The sequence below is a fragment of the Anopheles maculipalpis genome, chromosome 2RL (assembly GCF_943734695.1).
Source record: "Anopheles maculipalpis chromosome 2RL, idAnoMacuDA_375_x, whole genome shotgun sequence".
Taxonomy (NCBI): domain Eukaryota; kingdom Metazoa; phylum Arthropoda; class Insecta; order Diptera; family Culicidae; genus Anopheles; species Anopheles maculipalpis.
In genome coordinates, this window is record NC_064871.1 from 72,335,663 (window position 1) to 72,350,453 (window position 14,791).

General features: G+C 43.9%; 4 protein-coding genes across 6 annotated transcripts in view; 3 read left to right on the plus strand and 1 right to left on the minus strand.

Moving 5' to 3' along the window:
• Positions 1 to 14,791, plus strand: part of LOC126556345 (signal peptidase complex subunit 3) — a 586,951-nt gene that overhangs the window by 254,675 nt on the left and 317,485 nt on the right. The window lies entirely within an intron of this gene.
• LOC126559929 (arylsulfatase B-like) lies at positions 4,541 to 10,078 on the plus strand. Its single transcript, XM_050216091.1, has 7 exons — positions 4,541 to 5,077; positions 5,683 to 6,096; positions 6,163 to 7,166; positions 9,075 to 9,171; positions 9,245 to 9,505; positions 9,582 to 9,872; positions 9,948 to 10,078. The coding sequence occupies exons 1-7, from the start codon at positions 4,541 to 4,543 to the stop codon at positions 10,017 to 10,019; spliced, it is 2,676 nt and encodes an 891-aa protein (XP_050072048.1). The 3' UTR covers positions 10,020 to 10,078.
• Positions 10,136 to 11,028, minus strand: LOC126556263 (growth arrest and DNA damage-inducible proteins-interacting protein 1). The gene is made up of 2 exons (XM_050211495.1): positions 10,659 to 11,028; positions 10,136 to 10,596 (listed from the first exon to the last, which is right to left on the minus strand). Exons 1-2 carry the CDS (start codon positions 11,026 to 11,028, stop codon positions 10,136 to 10,138), a joined length of 831 nt encoding a protein of 276 aa, XP_050067452.1.
• On the plus strand, positions 11,910 to 14,341 carry LOC126556247 (uncharacterized). 2 transcript variants are annotated; one of them, XM_050211473.1, is made up of 3 exons: positions 11,910 to 12,032; positions 12,431 to 12,770; positions 13,829 to 14,341. In XM_050211473.1, the coding sequence occupies exons 1-3, from the start codon at positions 11,943 to 11,945 to the stop codon at positions 14,272 to 14,274; spliced, it is 876 nt and encodes a 291-aa protein (XP_050067430.1). In that variant the 5' UTR covers positions 11,910 to 11,942; the 3' UTR covers positions 14,275 to 14,341. The 2 variants fall into 2 exon arrangements, with proteins under 2 accessions (XP_050067430.1, XP_050067431.1); XM_050211474.1 differs by having other exon boundaries at positions 12,434 to 12,770.

The window sequence follows — 14,791 nt, forward strand, 5'->3', positions numbered from 1 at the left end:
ATTTAAGAAAAGAAAATTCCGTTTTATCGAGGTTTTAAAAATTGTGGTCACTTTTTTCTGATAGAAAAGTAGGAACAATATACTTCAAGCTTACTTATACATCAAAAGAAGTTTTAATCAAAAAAAGAACTATACTTTTTCAAATTCTAACCAAACAAACGAAAATAACAAACACAGAGGTAAACCACTAACAAACAAAAAACAATGAACTTCAACAGAACTTTTTACAATAAAGTAAATTAATGAACCTACGTACACAGTGTGCCTCTATGACTTGTTAACTCATGTTTATTCTTGGAAGCAATAACAAGACACGTTTTATGCAAGATCGGATGATTTGCACATCCCCAGTTTCCAAGAAACAATTGACGGACCTCAAAAGCGTTTCCCAGATAATCGATTGAAGACTTCACGACCTTATATGAGTCTTTCATGTTTGGATTATTCCACAACGAGACTCTATGGTATATAATGGCAAATTGGTTTGAAACTCTGCCAAAATCTATGAAAAGTTTCCGAAACGACTCAGTTGGAGACTGTCTTGCATTTTCATTAGTCGTCATTAGTTGTTCTTGCGGCGAACAGATTCGTTCAACTATGTGTGATAAAATTGTGAAGATTTTTATAGTGATCAGTGGCTCTTCTTCGTGTAAATCATTGGAAAAACGTAGTTGAGACAAGCCGCACTGGGGCCCCAACACTAACATCAGGGGCTCCGAGTATGATTCCCAACAACGAGCTACTAATGCGAGGTTCCCAACACGAGGCTTCTGTTGCGAGGCAGCTCGCAACAGACGGGGCCCTAGGCGCTCGCCTATTCCGCCTACCTTTAGGTCAACTACTGCTCACATGGGTCTTATATCGTGTTTTGGCTTTATGGGTAGTTTAGTTTCTAATATACACTTTTTATTGGGGGCCAGCATTGTGGAACTTTAAACTTCGAAGCCTTTAGCGAACCCAGCAGTCTAAAGATGCCCACGCAATCCCTTTCAGCGGTAAAATGCAAGGATTTGTAGGCCAACCTGATACAAACTTCAAATACAAGACCACCGTCAACACAACAAAAATACAGGTTTATATTAAAAACAGAAAATTTAACGAATTTTGTGACTAATGGTTGATGAGAATTCAAAATACTGGTCTGCAGCATGACTTCATTTTCATTCGTCCAGTATATGTAGTATTTTCTTAGTTTTATAAGTACTAGAGCCTGTTTCGATCATACTATCATACTGCTTACTCGATTCACTGATTGATGCCACCTAGTTTGATGAACAAGCCTCACTATGAGGTATGGTCCAGATTGGATTTGAACACCGATCCTGCTATGTGAAGACCGGAGCAGATGACGTCATACCACTACTTTTTGCTCTTGCATCTCCAGGGTTTTACAATATTCAATTAAAAATCTCCCAACGGGTATTTTGCAGCTTGCTGACTAGTCGAACAGATCGAATGTTTAATTGCAGCAAATGTTTCCTAGAATCGTAAATTTCATACGCCCTTAACAACACGTTTTGCATAGTTTCAGGCGTTGCAGACTTTAAACACAATTTGTTGCTGAATTGCAAACAAGTAGAGTAGATTTAAACATTACAGAATTACAGATCTTCCACATTACAACGAAACGCACTATAAACCATTTAGTTTTTATTTATTGACCATTAAGTATTAATTAAGACGACACGCAGCCGTGTTGTTAACATCAACGGTGATGACTGAAACAATAAACATGTTTATTAAGGCATTTCTTCCTTATTAAATGCCTTATCCTCGGACATACTCGGTTGTAAATATGTGCACTCCCAACAATTTGTTTGAACAATAAATTCTCTATCACAACAAATTTTCCCCTTTTACGCTACAGTTCATGATTATAAAAACTGTTTCAACCGTAGAATCAACCTTCCTTGACCGTTAAACCAAAACTAACTCATTCTGTCGCTGACGCATTCCGCAACGCGCGTTTTGCACCGTCAGCTGATGTTTCGGATTACTTTTGTTTATAGCAAGATTCGTCTTCTTAAATAACGTTATTGCGTTAACTCTACACTATTTCTACCCAACTAGACTGAGAGCAATGCACTGCTTCGTATCACGTTCCCGTTTCCAGCTGTCAGTCTCCGTTCCGTTCTATCGCGGTAGAAGTAGAACGATTCATTTGCCACGACCTGTTGCAAGCGATCGGTACAAAAGTCTCGTTCCTAACTTCCGCCATTTACAAACGTGCCTGTAACCACATCGCGAAAGCCATTGTTCTGCTTTTATACTATCTGTCTATGGAGCCAGAGAGGAGGCTGTCTAGCTTCCACACCGTGTTGAGAGATGCGAAATATTGCGTTCTGTGTGCTTTAAATTACCAATGCCCGGGACCATCATTATACGGAGACAGCTGATCAAATAGTTTGCCGGGGCAAGCGACTAAACCCAGACAACGCCAAAGCCTTTCCGCCGTTTGTGCAAGATGTAAAGTGAGCTCCGTCTTCTTATTGCAAGTGTTCGTTTACAATTGCATTCATATATTGCGAAAAACACCGTAAGAAATTTAATAAAAGTTAGACTATTTGAGTTTTCTAATCTGTTATCAGCTTATTTGACTATTTCTTACAAAATTCCTTCCGCATTCTACCAAATTCAGAACCATCTGTCGTATCATCTGTATCAAACACGCACATATCTTGCAAAAAAGCCACCCCCAATTGGTTCGCTTCCTGGAGCCCTTTTTTGTTCAATAACTCAATCAATCCACTACCGGAAGGACTGGCTATAAATACAATTTTGATTAAGCTCTGCTCAATCACCCGGCGCCTCAAGACAGGCATCTAAATTTGGTCTGCTCTACCTGACGTCATAAGAGTTCCAGCTAGTCTATAAGATATCCAAACCTTCTAATACAACAAGAACGATATGTTCCGGACTAGTTATTCCCACCGAAAAATGTTTTCAAACCTGTCCCTCGAAACGAAATAAAAACAACCAACACCGTCGATAACAATATTAAAGCCGCTCGCCTATATGCACGTTCGAGCGGAAATGCTGCCGACACAAAAGCTGTACATTTTGTGATTTATTAGCAACAATCTTTTCAATTACTGCGCCTCTATCGGACGGGCAGAACAGGAAACAGGTAACTTAAAAATAAATTTACTCGAACATTTGGCTTTTTTTTTCGTTACACTACACTTTAAATAATTATCTTTCAGTTTTTTGCCACCTGCAGCAGCAGCGTAGGATACGTTCAATTTCTGGCTCGTCCAAACGCACACAAAGCGGAGCATTTGTGATAACAGCACCAGTTCTGCACCTATGCCTCCGCCAGTCATCAATTTGTTGCGAACGATGAGCGAAAAACATTGCGCCTTCCCGGTGCGGAGGTGGGGATCCGCTCGTCCGCCGGTATCAACCGCGAGACGAGTTCAGTCCACCGAGAGACATTCGCGAGAACGGATCGTAAGTAGCAGTGGACGGAACTTTACGTTGGCTTTTAGTGTGTAGTTTGTGGTGTGTCTGTCTTGAAGAAGGGGACTTGGGGACCCTTTTGTAAAGCGATCTTCAAACTGAACTACATCATTTGCTTGTAAAAAGGTCAGCGAAGAAGGGTTTTTAAGTGAGTGCAATTTTTAAGATAAATTAAACCTAAACGATCGTGTTGAATAGTACAAATTACCAGCAAAAGGGAATACTGGAACAACCGGTGTAAGTGAAACTTTCCCATGTGTAAAGGATGTAAAGAAAATCCAGCTAATGCAGCTCATAGACTTCGCAACGCGGTATCAAAACATATCCAGTTGCTAACCGCACACTGCAGGCTGCAGACACTCTCGTTTGTCAAGCGTTTAATTTGTCCGCTGGTATGGCTGGCTTCCGTGCGTGCAACTTCCCAACGCACGCTCGGTGGCGGAATGTAATAGAAACCGCTTCGCACCAAACGCAGCCAGTTCTGCACCAACGCTGGCTCTCGTAAGGCCTCGCAATGAGCATTGAAACGTGGTGTTGCCCGATTGATTGGAACCGCTTCCACCAAACGGAAAAGGGTCCGGTATCGCTTTCTCGTTCGTCCCGCACTGAAGAACCAAGAGGGGTGTGCTGACAAGCAAATAAGGCGCTGATCTGATAAAATCTAATTGCTTTATTTTGTTTGTTTATCACGCCACCGAGATCTGCAAACGATCTTTTCGGAGGTTCCTCGCTTCTCGGTGGTGCGGTGTATGGGAGAAAAAGAACGCGAGCGAATGATGGTCGTTTGTGGGGTGTAGCAGCTGTTTTCGGTTTCCCGTGCACACAGACCGAAACAGCTTCATTGCGCCGCTCGGAAGGGCACGGCACGATCTAATCAGTGCCGACAGGGCAAGCTGTTTGTTTGTAGTCCTCCAAAAAAACAAATGACTGACACAGGCCCTTCTTTCAACACTTTTTCGCTGGTGTGTTTTCAGATGGCGATGCCGTAAGCGACGAGAACGCAAAGAACGACGTAACGCACAGTCAAGCTGTAGTGGTCCGATCGTTCGTATCAATTTCTAAATAGTGTACCGCCCAAAAAATGAGTAACCTAAGCGGTGTATCCATAAAAAGGATGACACATCTTGCCGTACTGCTCGTATTATGCATCGTTGGCCAACCCGTGCTAGCGTACGGCCAGGCGCCCCGCAAGCCGCCAAACATCGTCATTATCACAGCAGACGATATGGGCTGGCACGATGTGGGTTTCCACGGTTCCAACCAGATACCGACGCCGAACATTGACGCCCTGGCGTACGACGGTATCATCCTCAATCGGCACTATTCCGCACCGATGTGTACACCGTCGCGGGCAGCCTTGATGACGGGCAGAAACCCGATCAACGTGGGCATGCAGCACTACGTGATCGACAGCGATGAGCCGTGGGGCCTCGGGCTGGACCAGCGCATTATGCCCGAGTACTTCCGGGCGGCTGGCTACCGCACGCACATGATCGGCAAGTGGCACCTTGGATTCTTCACCGAGCACTACATACCGACCAACCGGGGGTTCGATACGCACATCGGGTACCTCGGTCCGTACGTTGACTATTGGAGCTACGTGTCGAAAATGAACAGCGTGAGTATAATGGCAGAACGTTCTTCGAACATTCAATTGCGAAATTCACCTAGTAGCTTGTAGTATTATTCCTTTTAACCACGTTTCCCAACTGACATGTATTGTCGTCCATTTTTTGTTACAACAAACGATCGACTAAACCTGGCAATGTTTTTTTTTTTTTTTGTTTGGTTGTACATCAAAGCTTACTTCCCGCCTGTTCGACCCAGCTGTGTTTGGACGACAAACCTGTTAGTGAATGAATTGCTATTTCAATATGTTTTGCATGTTTTTCAAGGTTAATCGATTCATAACGCATCGTTTTGGAAATTGGTTGTAGCTTTTTGTATCTTTCGAGCACGTGTGTTCATTTGATCTGTGTTTAAAATTCATTCTGTAACGGTTTTTTATTTAAATTATTAACTCTTAAACAACTCGTCTTGCTGGCAGGCTGACAATGAACGTTGTTTTACCTACATGCCACTAACAAGCTAAGAATTGTCTCACGCCACCGTTATCATTGCTCAAACATGGCATTCCATAAACCCGCCAGGCAATTATAATGCAACGTGAGCTTGCGTCTTTTATTCCGTTTTTTTTTTTGCCCCTCTGTCCTCTACCCGTAGGGTACATTCCAGGGTTACGATATGCGTCAAAATCGGTTCGTCAACTATGCGGCCAACGGGACGTACGCTACGGATTACTTCACAATGGCCGCTAAGGACATTATCGCCCAGCATGGGAAGAGCGAAGAACCGATGCTGCTGGTACTAAATCATCTTGCACCACATGCAGGAAACGATGACGATCCACTTCAAGCGCCCCAAGAAACGATCGACAAATTTACGTACATCCAAAATCGCGACCGTCGCACATACGCAGCCATGATGTCCAAGCTGGACGACAGTGTGGGTGCGGTGTACGAAAGTCTAAAAGTGAACCGAATGCTCCACAACTCAATCATTGTGTTTCTGAGCGATAATGGAGGTGTTACTCGAGGGATGCACAGCAATACTGGCTCCAACTATCCGTTCCGGGGTGTAAGTTGTCTGTGTGTGTTTTTACTTGCTTCAAGTTACCGATATGATTGTTTGATCTACCTTCAGCAAAAACATTCTCCTTGGGAAGGTGCGGTTCGTACGGCAGCCCTCATCTGGAGTCCTTTGCTCCAGGACACGCAACGTGTCTCCAACCAATGGTTCCACATCTCCGACTGGCTACCGACGCTAGCGTCTGCCGCAGGAATTAAGGTGGGCAACGGTTCGTTTAGCGACATCGATGGAATTGATCAGTGGGAAGCGCTGGCGTACGGTACCGGTAATCCCCGACAACGACTGATGAACAATCTGGATGAAATATTCGGCTACACTAGCTACATGGAGAATGGTTTCAAGTACATCAATGGTACCACCCTGAACGGAGTTAACGATGAGTGGTACGGTGAAACGGATGCGTTCGATAAACTGCCAACAGACGATCAGTATCTCAACGGTGTAATGTCTACCACGATTGCCAAAGCAGGCATGCTGGATGAAAAGCTCATCACATACCTTCGGCGACACGCCAGAGTTAACTGTGGCAATGCGATTCCGACCAAACGTTGCAACCCGCTAGTGAAACCGTGCCTTTTCGACATCATAAACGATCCTTGCGAAATGCACGACATCTCTAGTCAGTATCCGAGGAAGCTGCGCGAAATCAGACAACATCTGGAGCACTATCGTGCGCGGGCGGTAAAGCCACGCAACCGACCCCACGATCCGGAAGCTGACCCAACCAAATTCGGTGGCGTTTGGAACTGGTGGCGTACCGATCCGACCAGGCTAGCCAAACAGGACGACGAAATACCACCACCGTCCCATTCGCTGGCAAAGGACACGCAACTCTTTGTAATTATTCCAATTGTAGTAGTTGGTATTATATTCGTGTTTGGCACCTTACTCTATCTTTCGAACAAAAATCTTATCAAACTGTGCCGTAGGAAAAAGCAGGACTCATCGACCACGCCCAGCGAGATACCGACTGATGCGTCGAGCCCGGATGGTAAAGCGACGGCCGATGCCGCCTTTAGCTCGAAAATTTACGTCATTAGCGATAGGGATCTGGACAGGTAACGGTACCAATTGGCATTCAATAATCGATTCGGTTTGTAAATTCACTTCCTTCGCTTTTTCAAAATGATTCAAAATTTTGCGTAAAATAATTATCCTGAACCTGGGTACACAAATTTCGGCTCACCGATCCTCTCTCTGCACTATCCTCTTTGCGCTTATGATGTACTTTTAACATAAAGGCTGGGCTTCAGAGTCAGGCTTAAGGCTACCAAAGAGATCCTTTAAGCTTACTTAACAAACATTTTGGAATTTACCAACTGGCGCAGGTTACGTACTTCTTACCTTCTTGTACAACTAATATTACTTCTAACATTTGGAAGTATTGTGGTGCTCGGGTGCTAATGAACAAGGCGCATGGCTTTCCAACGCGAACGAAATGATCTATTTATTTTACCATATTTTACAGCGCACCTAATCAATCTGTAGCATGTGAAGATTGGTCAGCGACGATCGACGATGTTTCTGTACATGGTCCCAAGAAAACTTAAGCCTTTAATCTTGCAAATCAGGTTGTACTATAAAGCGTTAATAAATCCACTTCGACCCGACTTTATCATCTGTGAGATTGTGTTGATTGAGTAAAGATAACCGAAATGCAAAAAAAAGAATCCAGTAAAAACTCGAATATTATTCTTATTAATGGGAATACAACGCTGTTCTTAAACACCATGAAACTAATTTTACGAATTACACGGAGGGATCGATATCAAATCGCACTTGGATCGCCTTACTTATCATGCGATAAAACCGATCCCCGGTTTTGGTCTGCTACAACTGTCCTCCATTATCAGTCCATTATCCCGCCCGTTCTGGCAGACACATCAACTTCAACATTCGATTTCAATTTTTACCTATCACGCCTCCCCTGTCCATATGGATGATCTGAATGGACTTGACTTTTGACACCAGATAGAAGAAGTTTTCGACGACTTCAAAAATGTGACCACCTATCTCTACATCATCCCTGCGTAAATCAGTGTTTGTTAGAAGAACCGGTGGAGATGCTCCAATTCTTTGGGTTTTTGCCTCATTAATCACCAACCTGAGGTTTTGTGCCTCTTTTGGTAAGTTTATGGTACATGTAGGTACCCAATTTCGGATTAACCTTTGGGTGGAGCCAGAGATCTCGCGGGCTAGGGTTCCTCACCGGCCATATGTCCCGCCTGGCAGGTAACCCTCCGGCCAGAGGAATTGTATCGGCCAGGGGATCGTTAAAGACCATATGCATCGCAAGGGAGGCTACTCCCCGGGCAGAGGAATTTCATCGGCCTTGGAATCCCCGTTAGACAAAAGAGATTCGTCGGCCGAGGAGTTCTCGTCGTCTAGTGGAGCTTCATCGGTCAGGGAGTCCTTGCCGACCAGGGGGTCTTGCTTGCTAGACAACCCTTTCTTATCCATTCCGCCTAGGACTTCCGATCAATAAATTCGATAAATTCCTATCAATAGGTACCTCTAACCAATGGTGTCTATGTCATCAGTGTATGCCTGGATCTAATTTATCTTTTGATTTAGCTACTTAAGATAGTTCTTAAGAAAGAAAGTTTCCTTCTCTTAATCTCGGATTTCGTTAGATAGGTGCTATCCATCCATGAAAAATGCTACACTCTTGATATGGCCAGCCGACCAAAGTCTGACACAAGCAACTATCAAAAAACAAAATTCAAAGCCACACATAAAAACGAGTTGAAAACGTCATATACATATAGTTGGAGGAATGATAAAAAAATGTAAAAATTATAAGAAATACTAAACGATTTTTAGCACACACGTGAAGTGGAATGAAAATAACCCCGTGTTTGACACGCCTGACCTGGGTTGGCGACAACTGAACACGAACTGTCAAAATATTTTAACCATCACTTTGCAAAACATTGAATGTTCAACTTCATCCAGTCTTGTTGATTTCGGCGAATAAATCTAATTTTTAACATGAATTTGTTAATGAAAATTACTTTCCTCGGGTCACTTTGGCTTGCCACCAGCATAAACTTTGTGAAGGCGGTAAGTATTGAGTCATTTAAAGTCGTCTAATGTAATTGCTGTGGTACTTACGTTTTGCTTTACGTTGTTTAAGAACTCGCTTGAGTACGATGGTTGGCTAAATATCGCACTCTTCCATGCGCTGGACATTGACGAACCAAACAAATTCACCCTTCGGGGCAACGTTACCGTCACCAACCGTAACACCGGCCTTGTTTCAGTGGCACAGGAACCGCTATCACTGCAGGACAGAAACAAATTGAAACGATTAGCGCAAGAAAACCGGCTTTACCGCCTAGAGGCACACGTTACCGATTCTGATGGAGTAACTAAGTTTCTTACCTCGTCGAAAGCGGTAGGTGTAATTTTGACGACATGTGCATGCCGGATGCAGGTTGAATTAAACTTTCTTACTTTTCATCCTCTTCCAGTGTGCTCTGGCGAAAGCTCAGCTCACCGATGTACTGTGGGTTTCGTTGGATCATTCGGGCATGGTGACCGCGGTCACACAATCGGTAAATAATGGCAATATGAACGAATGCCGCGATCTGTCCAATACGGACGTTGACGTGCTGGATGAATTTAACACGGACGTGTACGTGAAGCATACCGAATCGGCTCCCATCCCGGACACGGCCAGCTTCATTCAGAAGATGGAACGGGAACGTGAAGCTCGAGAACGCGGTGAAACGAAGGACAATCGAAGCTTCTTTGCGAAATACGTAAGTCCGCAAACGTTTGGGGAGGTAGTTTGAGCTATTTAAATTTCCTCTTCACGTTTTTCTTTTCCATTTCAGTGGATGTATCTTGTGCCGGTTGTCATTCTACTACTAATTTCAGCCACCAACCCGGAGGCAGGACAACGCTAAGTGGACCGCCTATTGGGCGTGCTTCTTTCTTAATTTATATTGCATTTCCGACATCAACCAAATATTAAAGAAGCCAGTCATCTGCGTTCCCACTACAAATGCGCGCCTGATTCAATTTATTGTTTCGTCTGCTCACTCGTTTCGTCCGTTTCAAACTGTGCCGTTTTTTTCTGCAATTTTTCCATCATTTTCTCTTCCTTCTCCTTGCGTTTCGCTTCCTTCACCTTCTTACGGTCTTCGCGCTCCTTCAGTGCCAACATCTCCTGGAAGCGCTCGTCACGTGGATCCACCTTGAATCCGAAATGTCTTCGTACTTCCTCGACTAGACGATCCTTCCGCTCCTTGGCGGCGCGCGCTTCGGCCTCTTTCTTTGCAATGCGTGCATTCAAATCCGTCGTCCACTGGTCAAGCTTTTCTAACTTCCGGGCGACCTCCGCTTCACGTGCTTCGATCGCTGCCTTCCGTGTCTTGCGCGCCATCTCGTTCGCATCCATCATTTGTTTCAGCGTGAAGGGATAGGCAACACGTTCGTATTCAGCTTTCTCGTACGCTTCTTGTTTTGTGGGAAAGCACACACCTGTAAAAAAGGAATAAAAATGTGACCCCAATTCATTGACCACAAATCGATTAAAAACTCACGTGGATCTACCCTGCTTCCATCGATGCCGTACCGACCGAGCATCATGCGTTTGTATTTGACTGTTTCGTGTATCCAAGATTGTGATTGTTCGTACGGAAGTACACCGTGCAGCATGTTGCGGTGCTGTGGTAGAAGGCGTGATTTGTTCCGCAATGTAGCTATCCTTGCTTCACGTGCCTCCTCGGATTCTGCATCATCGTCGACGAAGGTTACCGGCAGATCTTCTGCTACCGGTTCATCATTTTCCAACTGTTCCGCTTTCTTGCTTAATCGTGTGACTCCACATGTTAACGAACGTACCAAAGTGAAATATTGACCAACGGTCGCAGATGGCAGTGTACGAAAAGCTAGCAACTTTATTAGAATCATCACTAAAATGTGGTTTTTTAGATTTCCCCCGACGAATAGCTCCCTTCGTGTTGTATGTTGTGTAAGTTTTTGTTTTGGTAGAAACGTCAAATCGTGTTATCGCACCGGACAAGTAAGTGACATTTGATTGCATAAAAAAATGTCGATTTAACTTGCACTCCACTCAAATTACTTAAAATATATTCATAAATATATAAAGCATTATTTACTTTATTAAGTACCTTTTTAATATACTAAATCAAATCTCCCATTTCTTCAATTTTTGTTTGTCTCCGCATGACATAAACTGATGATTCCATATTGACTTCTCGCTTCATCGTAGCTTTCTCTCGCTTTTATTTGAGTTAATTTTCTCTCTCTGACGCCGTGGTGACCCCTGTTGGGAGTGATCGGGAGTCACTGCTCTGACGTACGATTTTTGGTCGTACAATCTTGTATGAGATTTTACAGAATTGGTCGTACAACCACAATTGTTAACAGTTAACTGTCATTGTTTTTATCTATCCAATCCCATACAACATTTGAAATAATCGTAATCTAAGAGCAGGCTGCACTTTGCATACATCTAGGCGTTTTTCGCATAGCGTTGAACAAAAATTGGCCTGGAGAGTCTTTTTGAGTTTTTTCGAGCCTTTTACCCAATTTTGAGCTACCATTGTCAGGTGGGTCATTATCGCTCAACTGTCAACTGAGTGACATCATTCTTGAGGTTTGAAAAAAGAGAAAAACAACAAACGAAACAGAAACCGGACTGCAATAGGCGATTCGTGTGTTTTTCATTCCATATATAGTACCAACGCACAAACAACATTATCGTTTTCGACGCATAGTGTACCCAAAGTCCTTTTGCACACGCTAAGCAACCGTGAGCCGATCGCTAAAGTGCATAGTCCGAAACGGTGCAACGGGCAACAATGTCCACAAACAGTGGCGGCAGTGCTGGTGTGCACTACCCATCGAACGTAGCAGCCGTATCCAACTACCACGATATTTACGTTCAACAGGTATGGCGACCCCCGACGTGCGATGGTGCCATGGTGCCGCGTCGGTAATGTTCCTCCCCAATTATTTCACTGCCAATACATCCGTCCCAAAGTCAGCCGAATGTCATGTACATTTCGTGCTTCCTTCTTGTGGGATGTCCGAAAGTGCCAACGAAAGACGCTTTCGCCACGCGTGTGACGACATTCTGCGTATGTGTTTGCCGAGTAGCAGCAGCACCCAAACAAAGGGCGCGACGTCGTTTCCATTCTTTATTCCGGTTCGCGTTGTCGTTCGCTGATTCCGATGCTATTTCCCCTCGATCGATCCGCCTGCAAAAGGCGTGCTAGTGCAGTACTGTAGTCACCGACAATAGCAAGCGGCTAACATGGTGCGTTTCTTTTACTCCGATATGTTTCAGCAGCCCGGCCAGGAAGAAGTAGATAGCACGCATACTACCACCTCAGCACCGCCACCGTTACCACAGCCGACCGTGATAGTGTCCGCACAGTTGGGCACACAGGCCAGAACCGACAGCAGCTCTCTCTACTACCCGTCAGCACCCCACGCACCGTACAGTGAGCTCGGCGAACCGAGCACCTCACGTCGCGGCGAACCGCCCAGCTACGATGAAGCGGTCGATGTGGAAGCGCCCCCACCGTCCTACGATTCGCTGTTCGGGCGGGTGCGGGAGGCACGCAAATCTTCCCGAGGAATTTTGGATTTTTTAGTAAACATCGTTATTCTGGTGCTGGGAACGCGTGAGTAATATATAGCATACGATCGAATTGGTACGATTGAAAGAGAGCGGCAATTGGGGCAAGAGTGCCACGTTAAGCAATTTATTCTGTTACTAAGTTGAACATGTTTTTTTTAAAGATAAATGTGCTGTAACAATCGAGTATCAGATCTGGGTTGAATGTGCTTCACCAATTCGTCCTATTATGGGCTTTTAATTAAAATTTCTTAATTGTGAACAACAGTTTTTCCGTTTTTTTATAGTTTATCACTCATTAAAATCCGCGATAAGTGAGCGGCACTCCTGCTCTAAAAAGGTGGTGGTGTTTTTACCATAATAGTTATTTTATTATTAAATTTAAATTATGCGACCGTGAAATACCACGGTTTTTTGATATGTTGTTTCTTTGTTGTTTGGAGAGATTATTTGAACTGGTTGAAATATTAAAAGATTACACCTAGTTCAGTTGATCAGCTGGAAATATAAGTACGAACAATTCTGTTTATTATCTTGTTCGCTTAATTGAATTTTTACTGAAATAATACTAGGTGACTCACTTGTCCCAACTTCCGCTACTTACTCGCTTTAATGATTAATTCATAACAACTCTTTTAAAGAAATTAACTCTTACTCACTCCCTACTGGGGTTTAATTTTTTTAATAACTCTTTTGGGAGTCGTTATAACAATACAGAAAGCGCCCCTAACTCAACTCTCCGGTGCTGGAATCCTGTAAAGATATCTACTTCACACTTCCTGCTTTTAACGAAACATAACGCTTCTCATAAAAGCTGTGACAACTCACTGTACTTCTAGCCCCAACACAGTTTTCAAAAAGTGTTTTAAACACTCTTGGCGATTCGAATCCATCTGGCGACTATTAACTCCTCGGGAGTAAAATTGATAAAAACGATTTCCAAAAAACTTTCCACACTCTTCTCCCATTCGAATCCCAAAAGAGTTGTAAAAACTCTTTGTGAGGAGTTTATTTGAATTGTTCATTATACATATAAGTTTTAAATCACCAACTCTTACTTAGTAAGCAAAACACTAACTTGCTTCTTCCATCTCGTTCTTTCAGTCGGTTGCACCATTGCCCTCGGCATAACGATCGTCATACCGGTGTGTATGATCGTGTTCGGGTCCATCTACCTGTACGATTGTCCGCAGGGTGAATACATACCGGTATATCTGCTGGTCGGCGGTGGTTTCGGTGTGCTAAAGCAGCTCCTACATCTCTCCACACGTGTCCGCAGCCGGGAAGAACAAGAACTGGAACGGTTGCGTCAAACGCCAACGCAGACACTCATCAACTGCTTCATGCTCGGATGGTTCATTATCGGTTCGTTTTGGATCTATCAAATCTACGAACCGAACTACGACCCGTCGCTGGGCAAGTACTGTAACAAGTCGCTGTACCTGTTCACCTTCTGGCTCATCACGTCCGTCTACATGATGCTGTTTGTCGTAACGATCGTGCTGTGCAGCGTTAGCATTATCAGTCTTTGCTTTCACCGGCAAACCTAACCGGTACTGGCAAACGTTTCGACGGATACGGGCCCTGCACAGCCTCACCTGACCAATGCGCACCACTAGAAGGGAACCATACTTTGGGGATGGTTCTGGCACACATTGCGCGGCGCACCACACACTATTCCTAGATGGAGTGTTTAGGTTTTTTCTCTATATTTCCTTCTTTTGCACATTCGTACAGATCGAAATCTGTTTTCGATTTTCCTCCAACGAGATTTTTTTTTTTTTTTGGGCGATTGTACAATCGATGTGATCTGCACCTTCCTAGCCCCAAAACTGACCATCGAAACAAGCTGCAAAAACAAATGCGTTGATCGTATTTGGTAGCGCCATATTGGAGTTTGTGGAGCTTTTTAAATATTATTTAATGTGGGAAATCCACATTGGTTGGAACAATAGTCACTAGTCACGTGACCTTTTTCTTCGATAGAATATTCAACTTTGTATTTAAAATAATTTGCAAAAGCACCAAGTTTAACGACGAAAATCGTCAAGCTAGAAGAGAAAGTAT